General features: G+C 39.7%; 1 protein-coding gene across 4 annotated transcripts in view; it reads left to right on the top strand.

The window, feature by feature from the left end:
• KCNN2 (potassium calcium-activated channel subfamily N member 2) overlaps positions 1-17196 on the top strand; it is a 477213-nt gene that overhangs the window by 356817 nt on the left and 103200 nt on the right. For all 4 annotated transcript variants that reach the window (XM_043920758.1, XM_043920759.1, XM_043920760.1 and 1 more), the window contains one exon: positions 887-1305. In XM_043920758.1, coding sequence (XP_043776693.1) covers positions 887-1305 — 419 coding nt within the window. The remainder of the gene's footprint in view (positions 1-886; positions 1306-17196) is intronic.

Here is a 17196-nt window from a genome sequence, read left to right as displayed (position 1 = left end):
ATGCCAGTAGCCTTCACAAGTCACTGTGGCAGTCAGAAATGTCACCACACATTTCCAGATGCCTCTGGTTGTTTGTGATCTAGAGCCTGGGGGACTTGTTTACTGAACAGCCGGGGAAGACAGGAAACATTCTTTTCTGTTCCTTTTATTGTCTATCTATCTTCTTTTTCTTTCTTTTCTTTCTTTTCGTTCATTGTGGAGTGAGGAATGACAGAAGTAGGGAAAAGGAACCTTTATTATGGAAAGAAAGATTGAAAACAAATTAATAATCCGAGGGAAGGCTTCGGGAGAGCAGAAGGAAAGAGGTAAAATATAGCGCAGTGGCAAGACAGCTGGGAGAAACGTTTTTGCCACATTTGTCTGTGGTCCCTTGCAATTTTCTTTCAGAAGCCAAAAATAAGATTATCTGCAAGAACGCTCCTGTATTGTTGCATTAGAGGGTATAACCGATTGCCCAGGCACTGTAAGTGGATTTTGCTGAGAATATGGCTAGAATTGTGCAAGGTTTACATCTAGATCCTCAAGGAGGAGAACAGCTTGTTACAAGGCAAGCCTTTCTGACTTCAGCTAAGGGGGAGGTACGTTACTGTTAGGCCCCAGTCCCTTGTTTTTAAATGCTATCACTGACATGATTGTACAGGAGCATAGACTCCAAAATAGCTTCAGCTCCTGTATGGTGAGTTTGTAATCTGAATTTTTACAAAATAAAGTTCTTCTGTGCCAATGCCATTTTCTTAAAATAGTGTACCTGGCTACTCGCATTTAGAAGTTAAGGCCTAGCACGTGCTGTGATTGCTTGACGTCGCCTGTGATGTGTTTTGAAAACCTGCGCTGAGCCTTGTGGACCGTTCACCATGCTGAGCTGACTTTCTCCTTTATCTTCCAGTTGTTCATGGTGGACAACGGTGCAGATGACTGGAGAATAGCCATGACTTATGAGCGTATCTTCTTCATCTGCTTGGAGATACTGGTGTGTGCTATTCACCCCATACCTGGGAATTACACGTTCACATGGACGGCCCGGCTTGCCTTCTCCTATGCCCCATCCACCACCACCGCTGACGTGGATATCATTTTGTCTATACCAATGTTCTTAAGACTCTATCTGATTGCCAGAGTCATGCTTTTACATAGCAAACTTTTCACTGATGCCTCCTCTAGAAGCATTGGAGCACTTAATAAGATAAACTTCAATACGCGTTTTGTTATGAAGACTTTAATGACTATATGCCCAGGAACTGTACTCTTGGTTTTTAGTATCTCATTATGGATAATTGCCGCATGGACTGTCCGAGCTTGTGAAAGGTAAGTTTGTTTCTTTTCCTGAGAACATAATTTGCCTTATAGTGTCCTTAAAAGTGGGAGAAAGAACACATTTCAGACTAGAAACATGTAGAGACTTATGCTTGAAAATGTGGGGTTCTATTATGAGCTTCTTTTAAATGAATGAGAAAGAGCTTTTCCTAAGATACTTTGCATACAGCAATGTCTTGATGACTATGTATTTTTCTTTCTACTCTGACCAGTTTTCAGTAGAGGGCTGTCTTTTGCTGCCTTTATAATCAAAACTTGGAGACCTTCACATTGTGCAGAGACTTCTATCAGAAATGTTTGTCTAATGGCAATACTGAGTCATCTGGGCACCTGTTTGGTTATAGTGTTGATCACGGTTGAGACAAGTGGGGATGCCTTAAAGTGCTTTGCTGATTGTAGTGCCTACTTTTAATAGTGTTCACATGATTACAGATAAGGTGCTTATAGGTGAATGTTTGGTTTATTGAACTCTCAACAGTTAGTGAGAAGGGTCGATGTGTATTTGATATATTGCCTGAAGAGCTCTGGTAGTGCGGAGCTAGATGCAGTCTCAGAACTGCTCAGCGGGTCTGGGTTCATCAGTTAGAGCATCTGCAGTATTAACCTTGCCATTTAACAAACAAGCAAAAATAGACTTGTTACGTAAATCGGAGGAACTGGGGAGGGAACCTATTGTGACCTTGGTGAAGAAAATTCCAGTTGAAATTAGCAATAGACATATAGCAAGGACTTAGAAGTTTATAGAACTATTAAATATTGGGATGTTGGTGTTCGTAGTAACTATTTTTAAATTTAGCTTTTGAAAGAAACTAAAATGTACACACACATACATACAAATAATTTAACAAAGAAAAATATCTGTATGAAAATTGTTGCAAAAATAAAAAGCCCAGAACACACCTCCCCCATTTCTTCTTTCCAGAAGAACCACTTTAAATTCATTTAGCCATTTCTTTGGTAACAACTTTCCAAAGTTCCGAATGATATTGCTTATACTGCTACCTCTAGATTTTTCATCTAGATTTTTCAGGAAGTTGGGGTTTCAGTTTTCTTTCACTTTCATATACATGTTGCTTTCCTGACTCTACCCACACAAAAAGTAATTTTTCTTCCCAGTAAGTTATATAAACACCAATCATCTATATTCCACAGTTACATTATTATTACTGTGTGAACTGTACTTGTAGTTGAACTATATGGTATATTATAATCATTTTGCCTTTTCTGCACATCCTTTTATTTTCTTTGGAATTAATAATCACCCTTTTTATTTGCTTAGTTTTCTTAGGTTTTTTATTTAATTAGTTTTCTTAGTTTTTGCTAATTTTTATATACTTAGACTAAGTCATCTCTAAATTCTTCTACATTATGTAAATATAATTTTACTGGATTTATATATATATTGGGGAAAATCTGTCAATTTTTGCTTTGAACTTGAACGTCTGGGGACTTTCTAAGCTGCTTCTCAAAGTGGAGGTTTCCTTTGCTTTATTTGTATGTTGCATATCTTTTTTCTTGAACCTCATTTTTCCCTCTTTCTTCACTTATTCCCTCATTTTAACAAAATTCATCTTCCAGTAGCTTCTGAAGGAAGGTGGTGGGTGAGAGATATTTTTTTGAGACCTTGCAGATATGGCAACTTCATTCTTCTCTCTTGCTGGATGGAAAACTCTAGTTTGAAAAGCATTTTCTCTGAGAACATTGTGGACTTCATTTACTTCTGACATCCAGGGTGCAGCAGTCTGATGCTGTTCTCATTTTTTATCTGTTTTTTGATGGAAACTTTTAGGATCAGTGATCTAAAATTGCAGCACGGTATGCATGCTCAGTCACTCAGTTGTGTACGACTCTTTGTGACCCTATGTGTGGTAGCCTGCCAGGCTCCTCTGTCCATGGGATTCTCCAGGCAAGAATACTGGAGTGGGTTGCCATTTCCTTCTCCAGCGCAAGGGTATATCATGGTGTAATTATTCTATTTTAATGCAGTAGGCCTATCCAATCTTGGAGTTAATCTCCTTCAGTTCTTGGAAATTTTCTTGAATTATTTAATGATTTTTTGTTCCTGTTTTTTGTTGTGTAGATATTGGTCCTTCTCTGTGAGTTCCATAATTTTCTCATTTCCCTCTGTGTTGTTTTCCACCTCTGTTTTTGCTTCATATATAAAAGATAATCTCAATTTTTTTTCAAGGTCTTTCTTTTGGAATTTTATTTCTTCTTTACTGTATATTAATTTCCATTGTCTCATATTTGATCCTCAAATGCCCATTTTTTAAACTAGCATCATGCTTTTTTATTCATAAATGTACTGTTTTATTTCTTTAGAGATGTTAATGATAATCTTTAATATTTTTTCTCTTTGTGTATTTTCTGTTCCCCCAGAGATGTACTTTTCTGGGTTTTTGTTTGTCTGTTTTGGTTTTGTCTTCAGTCTCTTTTAGAAGTTCTCCTTCAGTATTTAGGCAACTTTAGCAGTCCACTTAAACTTAAGATTGAGGCACTAAAGACCTGATTAGAAGCTTTCCGTACTGATCTAGAACTTGTCAACTGTGGACTTCACTACATGGTGATTAGGGTGGAGCGTAGAATGTCGATTTCAGTATCTTTACATAGTTTTCTTTTTCTCTGCATAATCCGGCTGACTCATGGGAAATCTGTTTTGAAAGTGAAAAGTGAAAGTGTTAATCACTCAATCCTGTCCGACTCTCTGCGACCCCATGGACTGTAGCCCTCCAGGCTCCTCTGTCCATGGAATTCTCCAGGCAAGAGTACTGGAGTGGGTAGCCATTCCCTTCTCCAGGGGACCTTCTCAACCTGGGCATCAACCCAGGTCTCCAGCACCGCAGGCAGATTCTTTACTGTCTGAGCCACCAGGGAAGCCCCAGAATGGTGCATGAGGGTGTAACAGTGGAGATAAAAGCATAATCGAGCAATATGTACATCTAGTGCCTCTGCTTCCCAAGGCCAGTTACGTAACACAGCCTCAGCACCGTGCACATGTCATTCATTTTCTTTTCAAAATGGTTCATCTTAACTGTTTGATCCATTGTCCCCAAATACAGAAAGCCCGAGGCAAGCTGTGTCAAATCTTTTCACATCCCAAAGTATGTGTGTTTTTTTTTTAACATGCTGAGGTTATCAGATGACAGACCTTCCCTGTTTTCATATAAAGAGTCACAGGAAAGCGAAACTTGTGTTTCACATCAGGAATGAGTCTGTAGCCAAGAGTTACCTACCTGGACCAAATCCACGGCTTGGGGAAGGGAGCAAGCCCAGACTCGTGATTGGGACCCTGGGATTTAGTGCCAGTTGTACAATTTAGAGGCTGAACAACCTTGGGCCAACCAATTTGCTTCTTTCTGCCTTGGATTCCTCATTGCAAACTACATGGATTTATAAACTTCTCTCTTCCAAAGATAACATTTTATAATTGCACAAGTGTAGAGAAGAAAATCATTAACCAGTGTTGTGATAGTAGGAGATTTTCCCCATTCTGTTTTTCATTAAAATGCCCATTTTGTTGCACAGATCTCTAGGCTATAACTTGTAAGATACAAAGATATTTTAAAAATTTGCTTTGTTTTTGCAAGTTAATTTTGAATGTGATGTAGCCTGCATATTTCTCTTCCTTAACTGCTTATTTTTTGGCCTGCCTTCCATTCTTTTGTGAAATTTGCAATACTGAAATATAATACACAACTCTCCTGTTATTTGGTTTGGAATTTGGATTTGTATGAGCTCTACCAGGCCCATCTTTGAGCCCTCCAAACATTCTTTCCATATAAAAGGGTATTCACACCCGACAGAACTTCTCTTCTTAATTAGAATAACTCTAAAAATATTTTTTTAAAGGAGAGAGCTTTTGAGAGAGAGAGACAGGCAGATGGCTTTCTGAAGCAGTTTGTTTTGCAAACCTATCTGTCCCCTTCTAGCAAGTACAGCACACATAGACGTTTCTGAAAAATGTTCTGGAAAATCTGGAAAATGTTCTCCAGTAATGAGGAGGCATCCTATAGGAGGCGTCTATTCCTGATATTACTTTCCATGTACCTCTGATTTGCCTATATTTAAGAACTTTTTCTTTTTTTCCTTTCTTTCTCCCCTCATGCCCTCCTTCCCTCCCTCTTTTCCTCCCTCCTGCCATTCTCTCTCTTTTTTTCTTTCTTTCTTTCTTTGATAAGAGGAAGCAGAGTGGCAAATATCTGGCATCATTTCTGTGGCCTACATTTGTCAGGAGCAGGCTGCCCGAGACCAGATCACAGCACCCCTGTCTCTGCTTCTGGTCTGGCCTGTGCTGTGGACATCAGACCTGCAAAGAACAGCCCTTTATGAAGCTCCTGGGAAGTGTGGCCTCAGGCTGTTTCAGAGAAACGTCAGGAGCATTTGTATTAAAAGAAGTCAGTCTTCCAGAGTTCATGGTCCTGAAAATTGGGATTATCCCATCCTGACTTACACTTTTTCAGATTTTACTGGTTCTATGAAGATGCCATAGGGTAGTGTTCATCCCAAAGTGTGTTTCCCTGAACACTGTTTCAAAGGAAGGTGAGGAGCTGTTTTGGAAGTGGTGGGGCTGGATACTGTGGGCCAGCCCTGTGTTACATAAAGAAAGGTGCTTTTTTCCCTTTTTACTTCTTAGAGCATTTAATATGTGAATGTGCATTGAGAATATCCAAAAGGAGGAAAGAACATGTATTTGATCAACACCGTGCTCTGTCAATACTGAAACTTCAAAAGGAGATAGAAGAGGATTGTAACTTTCTACACAGTTTGAGAATTTTTAAAAATGTTTCTTTGTTCAATATATTCTTTTGCTTTTGGCTGCAAGTTTTATAATGTGGGTGAGGGGCCAGCTTTGGGATGAGACTGAAGAAGGGGGAAAGAAAGGCAGGCTGGGAACTTTGGTGGCAATGTTACCAAGCCGAAAAGCGACCATCGTGGAAGTCTGTAATAAACTAGAGATGCTAGGCACTGTTTCTGTCACTGGAAAAGATTCCTTTAGTTAAGACATTGTAGCCAGAAACACTGTTTTTATTCAGCTCATTGTTTTATCTCTAAGAGCGTTTACGTATGCATTAACTAATAGGCACTAGTTGAGAGAAAATTTTCTAAAAATGACTTAAGAATAGTTTGCTTTTTTTTTCAAAGTGGGAAAATTGGAGAAGCAAACAATAAAATTTATTTTGAATAGCTTCTTATCATCTAAACTGTATTTTAGGTGGATTAAGAATAAATTCTTTCCATCACTAAAAACAGATGAAAATAAATTTGTTACTTACTTTTTAAGTTATCCAAGACAACCTGAGGAATGGAGTTTCAGTTATGTTTAAAATCTACCATTCAGTGTCTTAAAAGCATGTTTCATTTCTTCCCTTAATCAATTTGGACTTTTTTTAAACTCTGTCACTTATAGTTCATTTTTATTAATTGCTTGAAGGTAATTTCTGAAATGTAGTTGACACTTACTTTACTTCACTGTGGGATATTGTGGAATATCACCACCAAATCATGCCCCATAGTGATACTTTGTACAACATACATTTCATATAAAATAGCTATTTTTAACACAAGGATTGTTTATGTCTTCAGGCATCAGTATTATGAAGGGGGACTTGCTAAGGAAAATCCTGGTAGAATTAGAATATCTTAGTTTGTAACTAAACAGATTTTTATCCTTTTAGCACCAGTTCATAAAGGACATCTGATTTGGGCTTCCAATTTCTATTGGATATGGACCCTGAATATCATCTAAATTTTATTCATACTAAGATAAAATGAACACCCTTATTCCTGAAAACCAAAATAACCAAATTTAGAATGGTAGTTGTTTGTGTTCTCTGTCGCTCAGTCGTGTCCAACCCTTTGTGACCCCTTGGACTCTGGCCCACCAGGCTACTCTATCTATGGAATTTTCCAGGCAAGAATACTGAGCAGGTTGCCATTTCCTCCTCCTCCAGGAGATCTTCCCAACCCAGGGATTGAACCTGTTTACATCTAGGAAATTAATTAACCATTGTGGAGGTTACCTTTTTATAACTAGAGGTGAACCTGTCACTCTAAAATCGTATACATTTACAACTTTCTCTATAAAGAGGACAATTTTACATAAAACTGAATTTGAAGTTTCAATAAGTAATAAGGTATTTAAATGGTTAAGTGATCTGTGTTCTAATTTTCAAATTTCTCGTTTCACAGAAGTTTTCGTTTGCTTTAGTTTTTCAGTACGATATAAACCAGTTTCTCAAGGAAGAGAGGTAGGTGGGATCTGAAAGTCTCATTTGTTCTATTTATCTATTTTTATTATTTAAATAGGATCACATGTAGGGGAGTGCAAAGTGAGACGCTACATAGAACACAAGCTTGTTTTCCTGATCTGCCACGTATGATTTAGTTTTTACATCTTTAGGAAGTCACCCAGAGGCCTGTCCTTTTTCAAGCCCTGATCCCCAGAGATGTTTCAATTCCTGTTGATTTACTTAAATTTGAAACATGTTACTTGTGATCAATTTTCTTTGATAGTTGTAGAAGTAGTCATAAACTAGGCATCACAGTGCTGAGGAAGCATCCTGCCAGCACCTTGGTTTATTGCAGTATCCTGGATAATTAGATTATTTTTCACCACTTAAGTTTCAGCTGTTGCTAAGTAAACTAAGCATTTCATCAATGGGTTTGTAATCTGTGGTTGATGGTAATGTAATACTTTGTAAACTTATACTTCCGGGGTCTGATTCATACATACGGATATAGCATTTTCAGGCTCATAAGTGAGTCACAACTCTAAAATGGGCCCTTTCAAGTTATAAAAGTCGGCAGTTTGAAAGCATTCATCGTGCATCTGTGCCTCACAAAGCATCAATGCTCAGTATGTTTGCCAAATAGATTGGTTGTTAAAGTCTTACAGAAAGAAAGCCAGGGCTCTCTCCAACTCAATTTTCTTTTTATTCCTATGTAGATAGGATTTGTTTTTTGGTCTGTCTCCTGAGATAACAATGAGGATTAATATTTGTTTGCAAGATCCTTTGAGATCCTGGTCCGATTGAGTACAGTTTGAAAATACCAGCAGTGGTTATGTTCAAGCAGATACAAATGAGAAGCCAAGCAGCTCAGCAATCCAACCTCGCAATCCAGTTAGCTCATCACAGTCCTCGTATCCTGACATCCTTGCCAATGTCCAGATTCTGTGCAGTATGCGTTCTGAGTGTCTTCCCATTTTGGAAAACCCTTTGGTCATCTGTATGTAGTACATTATGCAGAGTGTGTGTACGCAGTTCTGGGCAACGTCCTTCTCTCCAGCTTCAGAACCACCATGCCAGATAAAAAGAAAGATTGTAAAGTCTAAATGTAGACGTCCTGACAGTCAAGCTGTTTTGTCTTTAAGAAAATCAGTGTGTTTCTTAGACATCCAGTGGGGCTTGTTTGGCAAAAGCACAAGTGTTCCCTACTTGCCTATAGGATTGTCTGTGTTCTATTTCCTTTCAAACTTCATATCCTTTATTTTTTAATTGTAGCTTTTTAAAACTCCATTTTATTTTATATTAGAGCATAGCTGATTCACAATATTGTGTTTCAGGTGTATAGCACAGTGATTAAGTTTTATATATATATATATATGTATATATATATACATATATTCTTTATCAGATTCTTTTCCCATATAGGTTATTATAGACTATTGAGTAGAGTTCTTTGTGCTATACGAGTCCTTGTTATCTGTCTTATATATAATAATGTATATATATTGATCCCAAACTCTGAATTTATCCCTCCCCCCATCTTTTTCTTTGGTAAGTATAAGTTTGTTTTCAAAGCCTGAGTCTGTTTCTGTTTTGTAAATAAGTTCATTTGTATAGTTTTCTAGATTCCACTTTTAAGTGATATCATATATTTGTTTTTCTCTAATTTCACTTAGTATGATAATCTCTATGTCTATCCACATTGGTGCAAATGGCATTACTTAATTCTTTTTTATGACTAATATTCTATCGTATACATGTACCACATCTTCTTTATCCAATCATTCACTTGTGCCCAACTCTTTGTGACCAGACACATTAAAAAAATATTTTAAAAAACTAAGATCATGGCATCTGGCCCCCATTACTTCATGGCAAATAGAAGGAGGAAATGTGGAAGTAGTGACAGATTTCCTTTTCTTGGGCTCTAAAATCACTGCAGATGGTAACCGCAGCCATGAAATCGGAAGATGTTTGCCTCTTGGCAGGAAAGCTATGACAAACCTAGACAGTGTGTTGAAAAGCAGAGACATTATTCTGTCAGCAAAGGTTTGTATAGTCAAGGCTCTAGCTTTCCAGTGGACACATAAGGTTGTGAGAGCTGGACTGTAAAGAAGGCAGAGTCTCAAAGAATTGATGCCTTTGAACTGTGATGCTGGAGAAGACTCCAGAGAGTCCCTTGGGCAGCAAGGAGATCAAACAAGTAAACTTCAAGGTAAATCAACCCTAAGTACTCATCAGAAGGACTTATGCTAAAGTTGAAGCTCTGGTACTTTGGTCATCTGATGTGAACAGCTGACTCATTGGAAAGGTCCCTGATACTGGGAGAGATTGAGGGCAGAAGAAGAAGAGGGCATCAGAGGATGAGATGGCTGGACGGCATCACTGATGCCATGGACATGAGTTTGGGTGGACTCCGGGAGTTGGTGATGGACAGGGAAGCCTGGTGTGCTTCAGTCCATGGGGTTGCAGAGTCAGACAGGACTGAGCAACTGAAAAACAACAACAGCATTCCATTTTACATGTACACCACATCTTTATCCCTGTGTGTGTGTTGGCTACTCAGTCGTGTCCAACTCTTTGTGACCCCGTGGACTGTAGCCCTCCAGGCTCCTCTGTCCAAAGGAGTTTTCCAGAGCAGAATACTGGAGGGGGTTGCCATTCCTTTCTCCAGAGGATCTTCCCAGCCCAGTGATTGAACCCAGGTCTGCTATGTTGCAGGCAGATTCTTGACCATCTGAGCCACCAAGGAAGCCCCTCTTTATGTGTTATATCCTTTGTTTTTAATGTTACTGTATGTCAAAATAATGCTAGAATAACAAAAGAAAATCAAAGCAAAAAAAATTGCTTTTATATGAGATAAAATGTACAAATTTTGAACATTTATAGAGTTTAGACAAATCTGCCTTCTGTTTTAAAGTTAAACTTTCATAACCTTAGAACATGTCAGTGGGCTTGCTTCTTGTTATAATAATTCTGTTAGGGAATGTAGGTTTTAGAATTGTATCCCAGAGCTGGTGTTGTGGTGTAGATGCCTGGCTTGACTCCCTTGAGAGAGTCTGGACGGACTGTGTCCCCACTGCTTGCCCGGTCAAGCAGAATCTGATCTAGTGATGCTTCCTGAGGGCCCACGAAGGGAAGTGTCAATCCTTGAACTCCCCCACTCTGCTAGTTCCAGCCCTGTCTTGTCTGTAATTCATAATCCTGAGCTCAGTCACTCGGTTGTGTCCGATTCTTGGCGACCTGTGGACTGTAGCCCACCAGCCTCCTCTATCCATGCAAGGATACTTGTATTTTCCAAGCAAGAATACTGGAATGGGTTGCCATGCCCTCCTCCACGGGATCTTCCTGACCCAGGGATCTAAGCCAAATCTCCTGCGGCTCCTACACTGCAGATGGATTCTTTATCACTGAGCCATTACTTCAGAATCCTTTGGATTAATAGTCTGGTCATTGCCAAATCCTCAGAGATATGGGAAAAAGCCCAGCCATCAGATATTTAAACATAGCATGGTGGTGAAGTCAAAGCCATTTTGAGTACATGGTCATTATTCAATAAATGTTTGGTGAATAAATAAAAACTTCACGCAGACTTCCACCATATTATTTTTGCTAAGGGGTCAAAGGAAAAGAGGGTTCTTGTCATTCTTGTGGGTTTCTTTTTTAATAACTTTATTGAGGTATAATTGTGATGAACATATTTCAGTTGTATAATTCCATAGTTGTAATTCTGTAGACCTGTACAACCATCTGGAGCAGGAAATGGCATTCCACTCCAGTATTCTTGCCTGGAGAATCCCATGGACAGAGGAGCTGGTGGGCCATAGAGCTGCAAAGAATCGGACAGAACAGAAGCAACTTAATATTGTGCAACCATCACCACTATTGAGTTTTAAAACTGTTTCATCACCCCCTCCCCCGCCACCAAATCCCTTATTCCTATTTACATTAAGTCCCTGCTTCCTCCAGTCCCAGGCGACCACTAATACACTGTCTATCTCCATAGATACACTCTTCTGAGTTTCATAGAAATGCAGTAAGATAATGTGTAATTTATTTTTGCATCTGGCTTCTTTTACTTAAAGATTTGAATGTTTAGCCATGTTGTAGTATGTATCATAGTTTCTTTATTAGTGAATAGTATTCTGCGGTAAGGATAAGCCACATTTTGTTCATACATTCACCAGCTGATGCACTTTTAGTTCCTGTCTGGGGCTCCTGTGAATAGGATGGTTGTGAACTTTTGCAGAAAAGTCTCTGTATAAACACACATTTCTGTTATTCTTAAATAAACACTTAGCGTCTGCACCATTTTACATTCTCACCAGTAATCAGCAATGTACAAAAGTTCCAGTTTCATCATATTCTTGACAACATTGTCAGTCATATACATATGTGTGGATATGTCATAGTGTCAGTCATATGTATATGCATATATATATAGAGAGAGAGTTTTCGTTCAGTTCTGTTCAGTCGCTCAGTCATGTCTAACTATTTGCAACCCCATGGACTGCAGCATGCCAGGCCTCCCTGTCCATCACCAACTCCCAAAGCCTACTCAAACTCATGTCCATCGTGTCAGTAATGCCATCCAACCATCTCGTCCTCTGTCGTCCCCTTCTCCTCCTGCCTTCAATCTTTCCCAACATCAAGGTCTTTTCCAATGAGTCGGTTCTTTGCATCAACTGGCCAAAGTATTGGAGTTTCAGCTTATTTTTGTTACCTAATCATATAATCATTCTAGTGAGTTTCAAGTGGTCTTGTTTTAATTTACAGTTCTCTAATGGTTAATAATGATGAACATCTTTTCATGTGATCACCAGCCATTTGTGTATCTTTTTTGGTAAAATATCTGTTTAGTCTTACCATTTTTAAAACTGGGTCATTTATCTTATTAAATTGTAAGAGTTCTTTATATATTCTAGCTTCTGATTCTTTATCAGATATATGATTTGTAAATATTTTCTGTGGCATCTCTTTTCATTTTCTTTACTGTTTTTTTGAACACACTGAAGCCTTGTACATTTGCCTTTCTCTAAATCAGCCTTGCTTCCCAAAGCCTTACAAGATGAAAGCCACCTACACATACCCAGTGGACTGTGAACTCTTTGAAGAGACTTGAATCTCTTGTTAAGTTTCCTGTTTCATGTGATTCTCCTTCCTGCCCTTTTCCTACCCTGAAGTCTTGCTTTTCTAGTAACCACTATTTTCTAGTAACAGGAAACAGAGATAGAAGCAAGGGAGATTGTTTTTTCAGCTCAACTTAAATAATTTTCTAGTTCTTGCATTGCTTTGATAATTGTAGTAGCTATGAAAATTGAAGTCCAGACGCTATCTTTCATTTTTACACTTAAGGTGAACATGTTCCTCACTTGATACTCCCCTTCCCAAGTTGAGGTAACAATTTGATTCAATTAATCCACAGCTCTCGTCCTGACCAAAGGCAAGCATTTGTAACATGCCTAAGCCTGTTTTAAGGATGTAGGTAAAGATTGTTTACCTACAATCTTTAGGTAAAGATTGGTACCTAAATCTTTTACTGGTAAAAACCAGTCTCCCCCTCTTCTTTGTGTGACCTTGCTGGATTTTAGGACAGTCCACAGTCATGACTTTGAAACAGTGATGCTCTAGCCATGGGCTACCTGACCAGATGACTCTTGTTTGATTATTCTTCATAGTGTACATCACAGGGACATGGCAATTGACATTCCACACTCAGAGCTTCACAGTGGCTCAGGGGCAAAATATTTTTGAGTGACTAGTACCTAGTGCCTTTACACTGAGGCTTCTCCTTAGAGATCTCAGGCTCTGAAAGTTTGTGTGTGTTACATAAAATGTACTCTACTGAGCCCATATCGCCTGTCTCCTGCATCGGTGAGTGAATTCTTCACCACTGGCACCACCTGGGAAGCCCTAACAGAAGATGCACTTTAAAAATAAGTTTTAGCAGATTTTGTGATATCTATTGTTGCAGTCTTAGAACCTCTCAGGACACTCATGTAACTAGCTCATGTAAGAATGATAGCCTGCAAATACAAAAACCACAGTGAAAGGCACAAAGTATTCAAACTGAGTTGGATTAGCAGAAAATATCTTTGCCAGAGTTCATAGTGGAAACTTAAATTTAGTAACTTTCTCAATTTAAAGAAATAGTACCCAATATTTCATGTGACTGGGCGTATTAGTGATCACCTGCACTCTGTTTTTGAATAAAACTGGGGAGAGGCTCTGTATCTGTGGAGAATTATCCTGAATCTTCACTTGTTATTTTGAGGTAGCTTTATGCTTTTGTCCCAGAAAGCCTTCCAAAATGAAGCATTAAGTACAGAAAGATCAGCTTTGATCAGTAGTTTTCATCTGGTTTAGCGGTGGCCAGCACTTAGAATTCTTGACTTGTTCTATGTCTGAAAAGGGATGAATTTCTTAGAGTTATTTCACTGCTGTTATTATGGTAGTCTGTCCACTGTGCTTTCTAGTAGTCAGTCAGGTGTTTTTTTAAATAAGTTCTAAGAAGCTCAGAGGTGTCACTATGAAGTAAGAGGCCACTCTGTCAAGTTTTGTATTCCTGCTTAAGGAGTCTTCATTTCTGAAATACTAATAGTTTTTGTTCCTCTTCTCGTCCACCATCCATGCCTGTATCATCGGGATCCCTGTTCTTTTAACCCTCCTGGGGTCCTGGGCATTACTCATGATGGAGCAGGTATTTGGGTAGAAGTGTGGTAGTGGGTGGTTGGATGGTAAAGGTGCCTTGTTAGGCAGGTTTTATGTGGTCTTGAGGAAGAATTAGTAAGGGATTGTAGTTATTTGTCTTTGGTATAATATGAGCAAAACTTTTACCTGGTGCTGGTTAGGTGAGGGGAACCACCTTTCTCTCCAGTTTAAAGGTAAATGGGGGTCGTTATAAAAGCCCCACCTGAGCTCAACCTCTCGAGGATAAAGACCATCTCTAGTACCACTTTGAGCCCATAGTCCAGCGCCCTATAGAATCTGGGTCAGAGGAGACCTTATAAGTCATCTGATTCTGTCAGGCCAAGATTGATACCACTACCATCGCTCCGTGAAGACTTATAAATGGTTCCACACAAATGTTTGCCCATTAGTGAGGACAATAGAAGGCTGTTTTGTAACACTGCATGAGTGACTTCGTGTATTAAAGTTGAAACCAAGAAGAGACACTTTGAAAAATACTACTAATGGGAATAATGCCTGATCAATGTAGAAAAGAATTTGTATGTCTTTATTTTGTCATCTTCTAAAAACGGGTTCATTGGCAAGAGCTTTACTGTTTAGGGAGTTAAAAGGGGTTAATGAGGAACTCTGTTAATTTAAAATTTCTTTCAAGCAGGGGCAAAAATAGCACTTGGTGACCTTCTGAAGAGGGCAGGGACACTGGTCTTGGAAATCTGAGACCTTCCTTGTGTGCTGGACAGACAGGCAGACGGCCCCACGGAAACGTGGCAGGCATGGTACAGCGCTGCTGGCTACGCCTCTCGGCGTTCAGCCTAGAAGGGTTTTCACTGACTCTGCGGGAGCACGCAGACTTCTGACAGAGCTTCTCCGTCTTTGATCTTAGGTGTTGCTTCAGGGGCTCTCAGCATCTGTGTAGCTCCGAACACTGGCTGGGGTTTGCGAAGGGAAGGCCGAGGGAACCCCACCCAAGGTGTCATTAGTGAGAGAACTCCACGGTGCAGAGAAACACTGGCACAGAAATGAGTGCCCTTTCTACAGCATCCCATCTTCCCTTTCACGAAGACCACCACTGTTCTCCCCTGCCACCCCCTGCAGGCCTGCAGCGTGCTCCATGTCACGGGTACTCCCGAAAGCCTCCTGAACGGTAACCAACAACCGAGTCCCACTCCCATGAGGAATGCAAACAGCAAGGGCTGCTGCCCCTGGTCTGTGGAGCTTCCCAGAATCCTGACCACAGCCTTCCAGAGAGAAGTCTCATGAGTTTTGAAACACCAGGATTTGGTTCCTTGTAATGATCCTATTTAGATCAACATTCAGAAAACTAAGATCATGGCATCTGGTCCCATCACTTCATGGCAAATAGATGGGGAAACAGTGGAAACAGTGTTAGATTTTATTTTTGGGGCTCCAAAATCACTACAACTGGTGATTGCAGCCATGAAATTAAAAGACACTTACTCCTTGGAAGGAAAGTTATGACCAAACTAGATAGCATATTAGAAAGCAGAGACATTGCTTTGCCAACAAAGGTCCATCTAGTCAAGGCTATGGTTTTTCCAGTGGTCATGTGTGGATGTGAGAGTTGGACTGTAAAGAAAGCTGAGTGCTGAAAAATTGATGCTTTTGAAATGTGGTGTTGGAGAAGACTCTTGAGAGTCCCTTGGACTGCAAAGAGATCCAACCAGTCCATCCTGAAGGAGATAAGTCCTGGGTGTTATTGGAAGGACTGATGCTGAAGCTGAAACTCCAATACTTTGGCCACCTCATGTGAAGAGTTGACTCATTGGAAAAGATCCTGATGCTGGGAGGGATTGGGGGCAGGGGGAGAAGGGGACAACAGAGGATGAGATGGTTGGAAGGCATCACTGACACAATGGAAATGAGTTTGAGTGGGCTCTGGGAGTTGATGATGGACAGGGAGGCCTGGCATCCTGCAGTCCATGGGGTTGCAAAGAGTCAGACATGACTGAGCGACTGAACTGATCTGGGTTGGTCTTTGTCTTAATCGGTGCTTCTTATTGATCATTTTATACAAGGTCATATATTAGGATGAGTTGAGGAAATGGACATATTCTCAGGGTGCTGAGATATTTCAAGCAAGGTTTTGTAAACTATGGTGTATGGTTCAGATATGACCCACTGCATGTTTTCAAACAAACCACAATAAGAACAGTTTTTACCTTTTTAAATCACTGACTTGGGAGTATTTTATGACAGAGACCATATGTGGTTTACAAAGTTTATAACAGTTACTATCTAGCATTTTACAAAACAAGTGTACTGCCTACCAATCCCCCTTTTTTTTAAATTTGTTGTTGTTTAGTCGTTCAGTCGTGTTCGACTTGTTTGACTCCATGAACTGCAACATGCCAGGCTTCCCTGTCTTACACTATCTCCTGGAGTTTGCTCAAACTCATGTTATTGAATCGATGATGCCATCCAACCATCTCATCCTCTGTCACCACCTTTTCCACCTGCCCTCAATCTTTCCCAGCATCAGGGTCTTTTCCAATGAGTTGGCTCTTCCCATCAGGTGGCCAAACTATTGGAGCTTCAGCTTCAACATCAGTGCTTCCAATGAATTTTCAGGGTTCATTTCCTTTAGGATGGACTGGTTGGATCTCCTTGCTGTCCAAGGGACTCTCAAGAGTCTTCTCCAACACCGCAGTTCAAAAACATCAGTTCTGTGACCCTCAGCCTTCTTTATAGCCTAACTCTCATATCCATACATGACTACAACAAAAACCATAGCTTTGGCTTTTTTAATTAATTTATTTTTAATTGGAGAATAATTGCTTTATGGTGTTGTGTTGGTTTCTGCCATGTAACAACATGGATCAGCCAGAAGTACATATATATCCCCTCCCTCTTGAACCTCTCTCCCACCCCTCTAGGTTGTCACAGAGCGCTGCTGACCCTCAATCTTTTTTTTCTCTTTGCGAGAGTTCTTTTTTAAAATTATTTT

Source organism: Cervus elaphus, chromosome 12 (genome assembly GCF_910594005.1).
Source record: "Cervus elaphus chromosome 12, mCerEla1.1, whole genome shotgun sequence".
NCBI lineage: Eukaryota > Metazoa > Chordata > Mammalia > Artiodactyla > Cervidae > Cervus > Cervus elaphus.
Note: the sequence above shows the minus strand (reverse complement) of the source record. Positions and strands in the feature narration are given on the sequence as shown.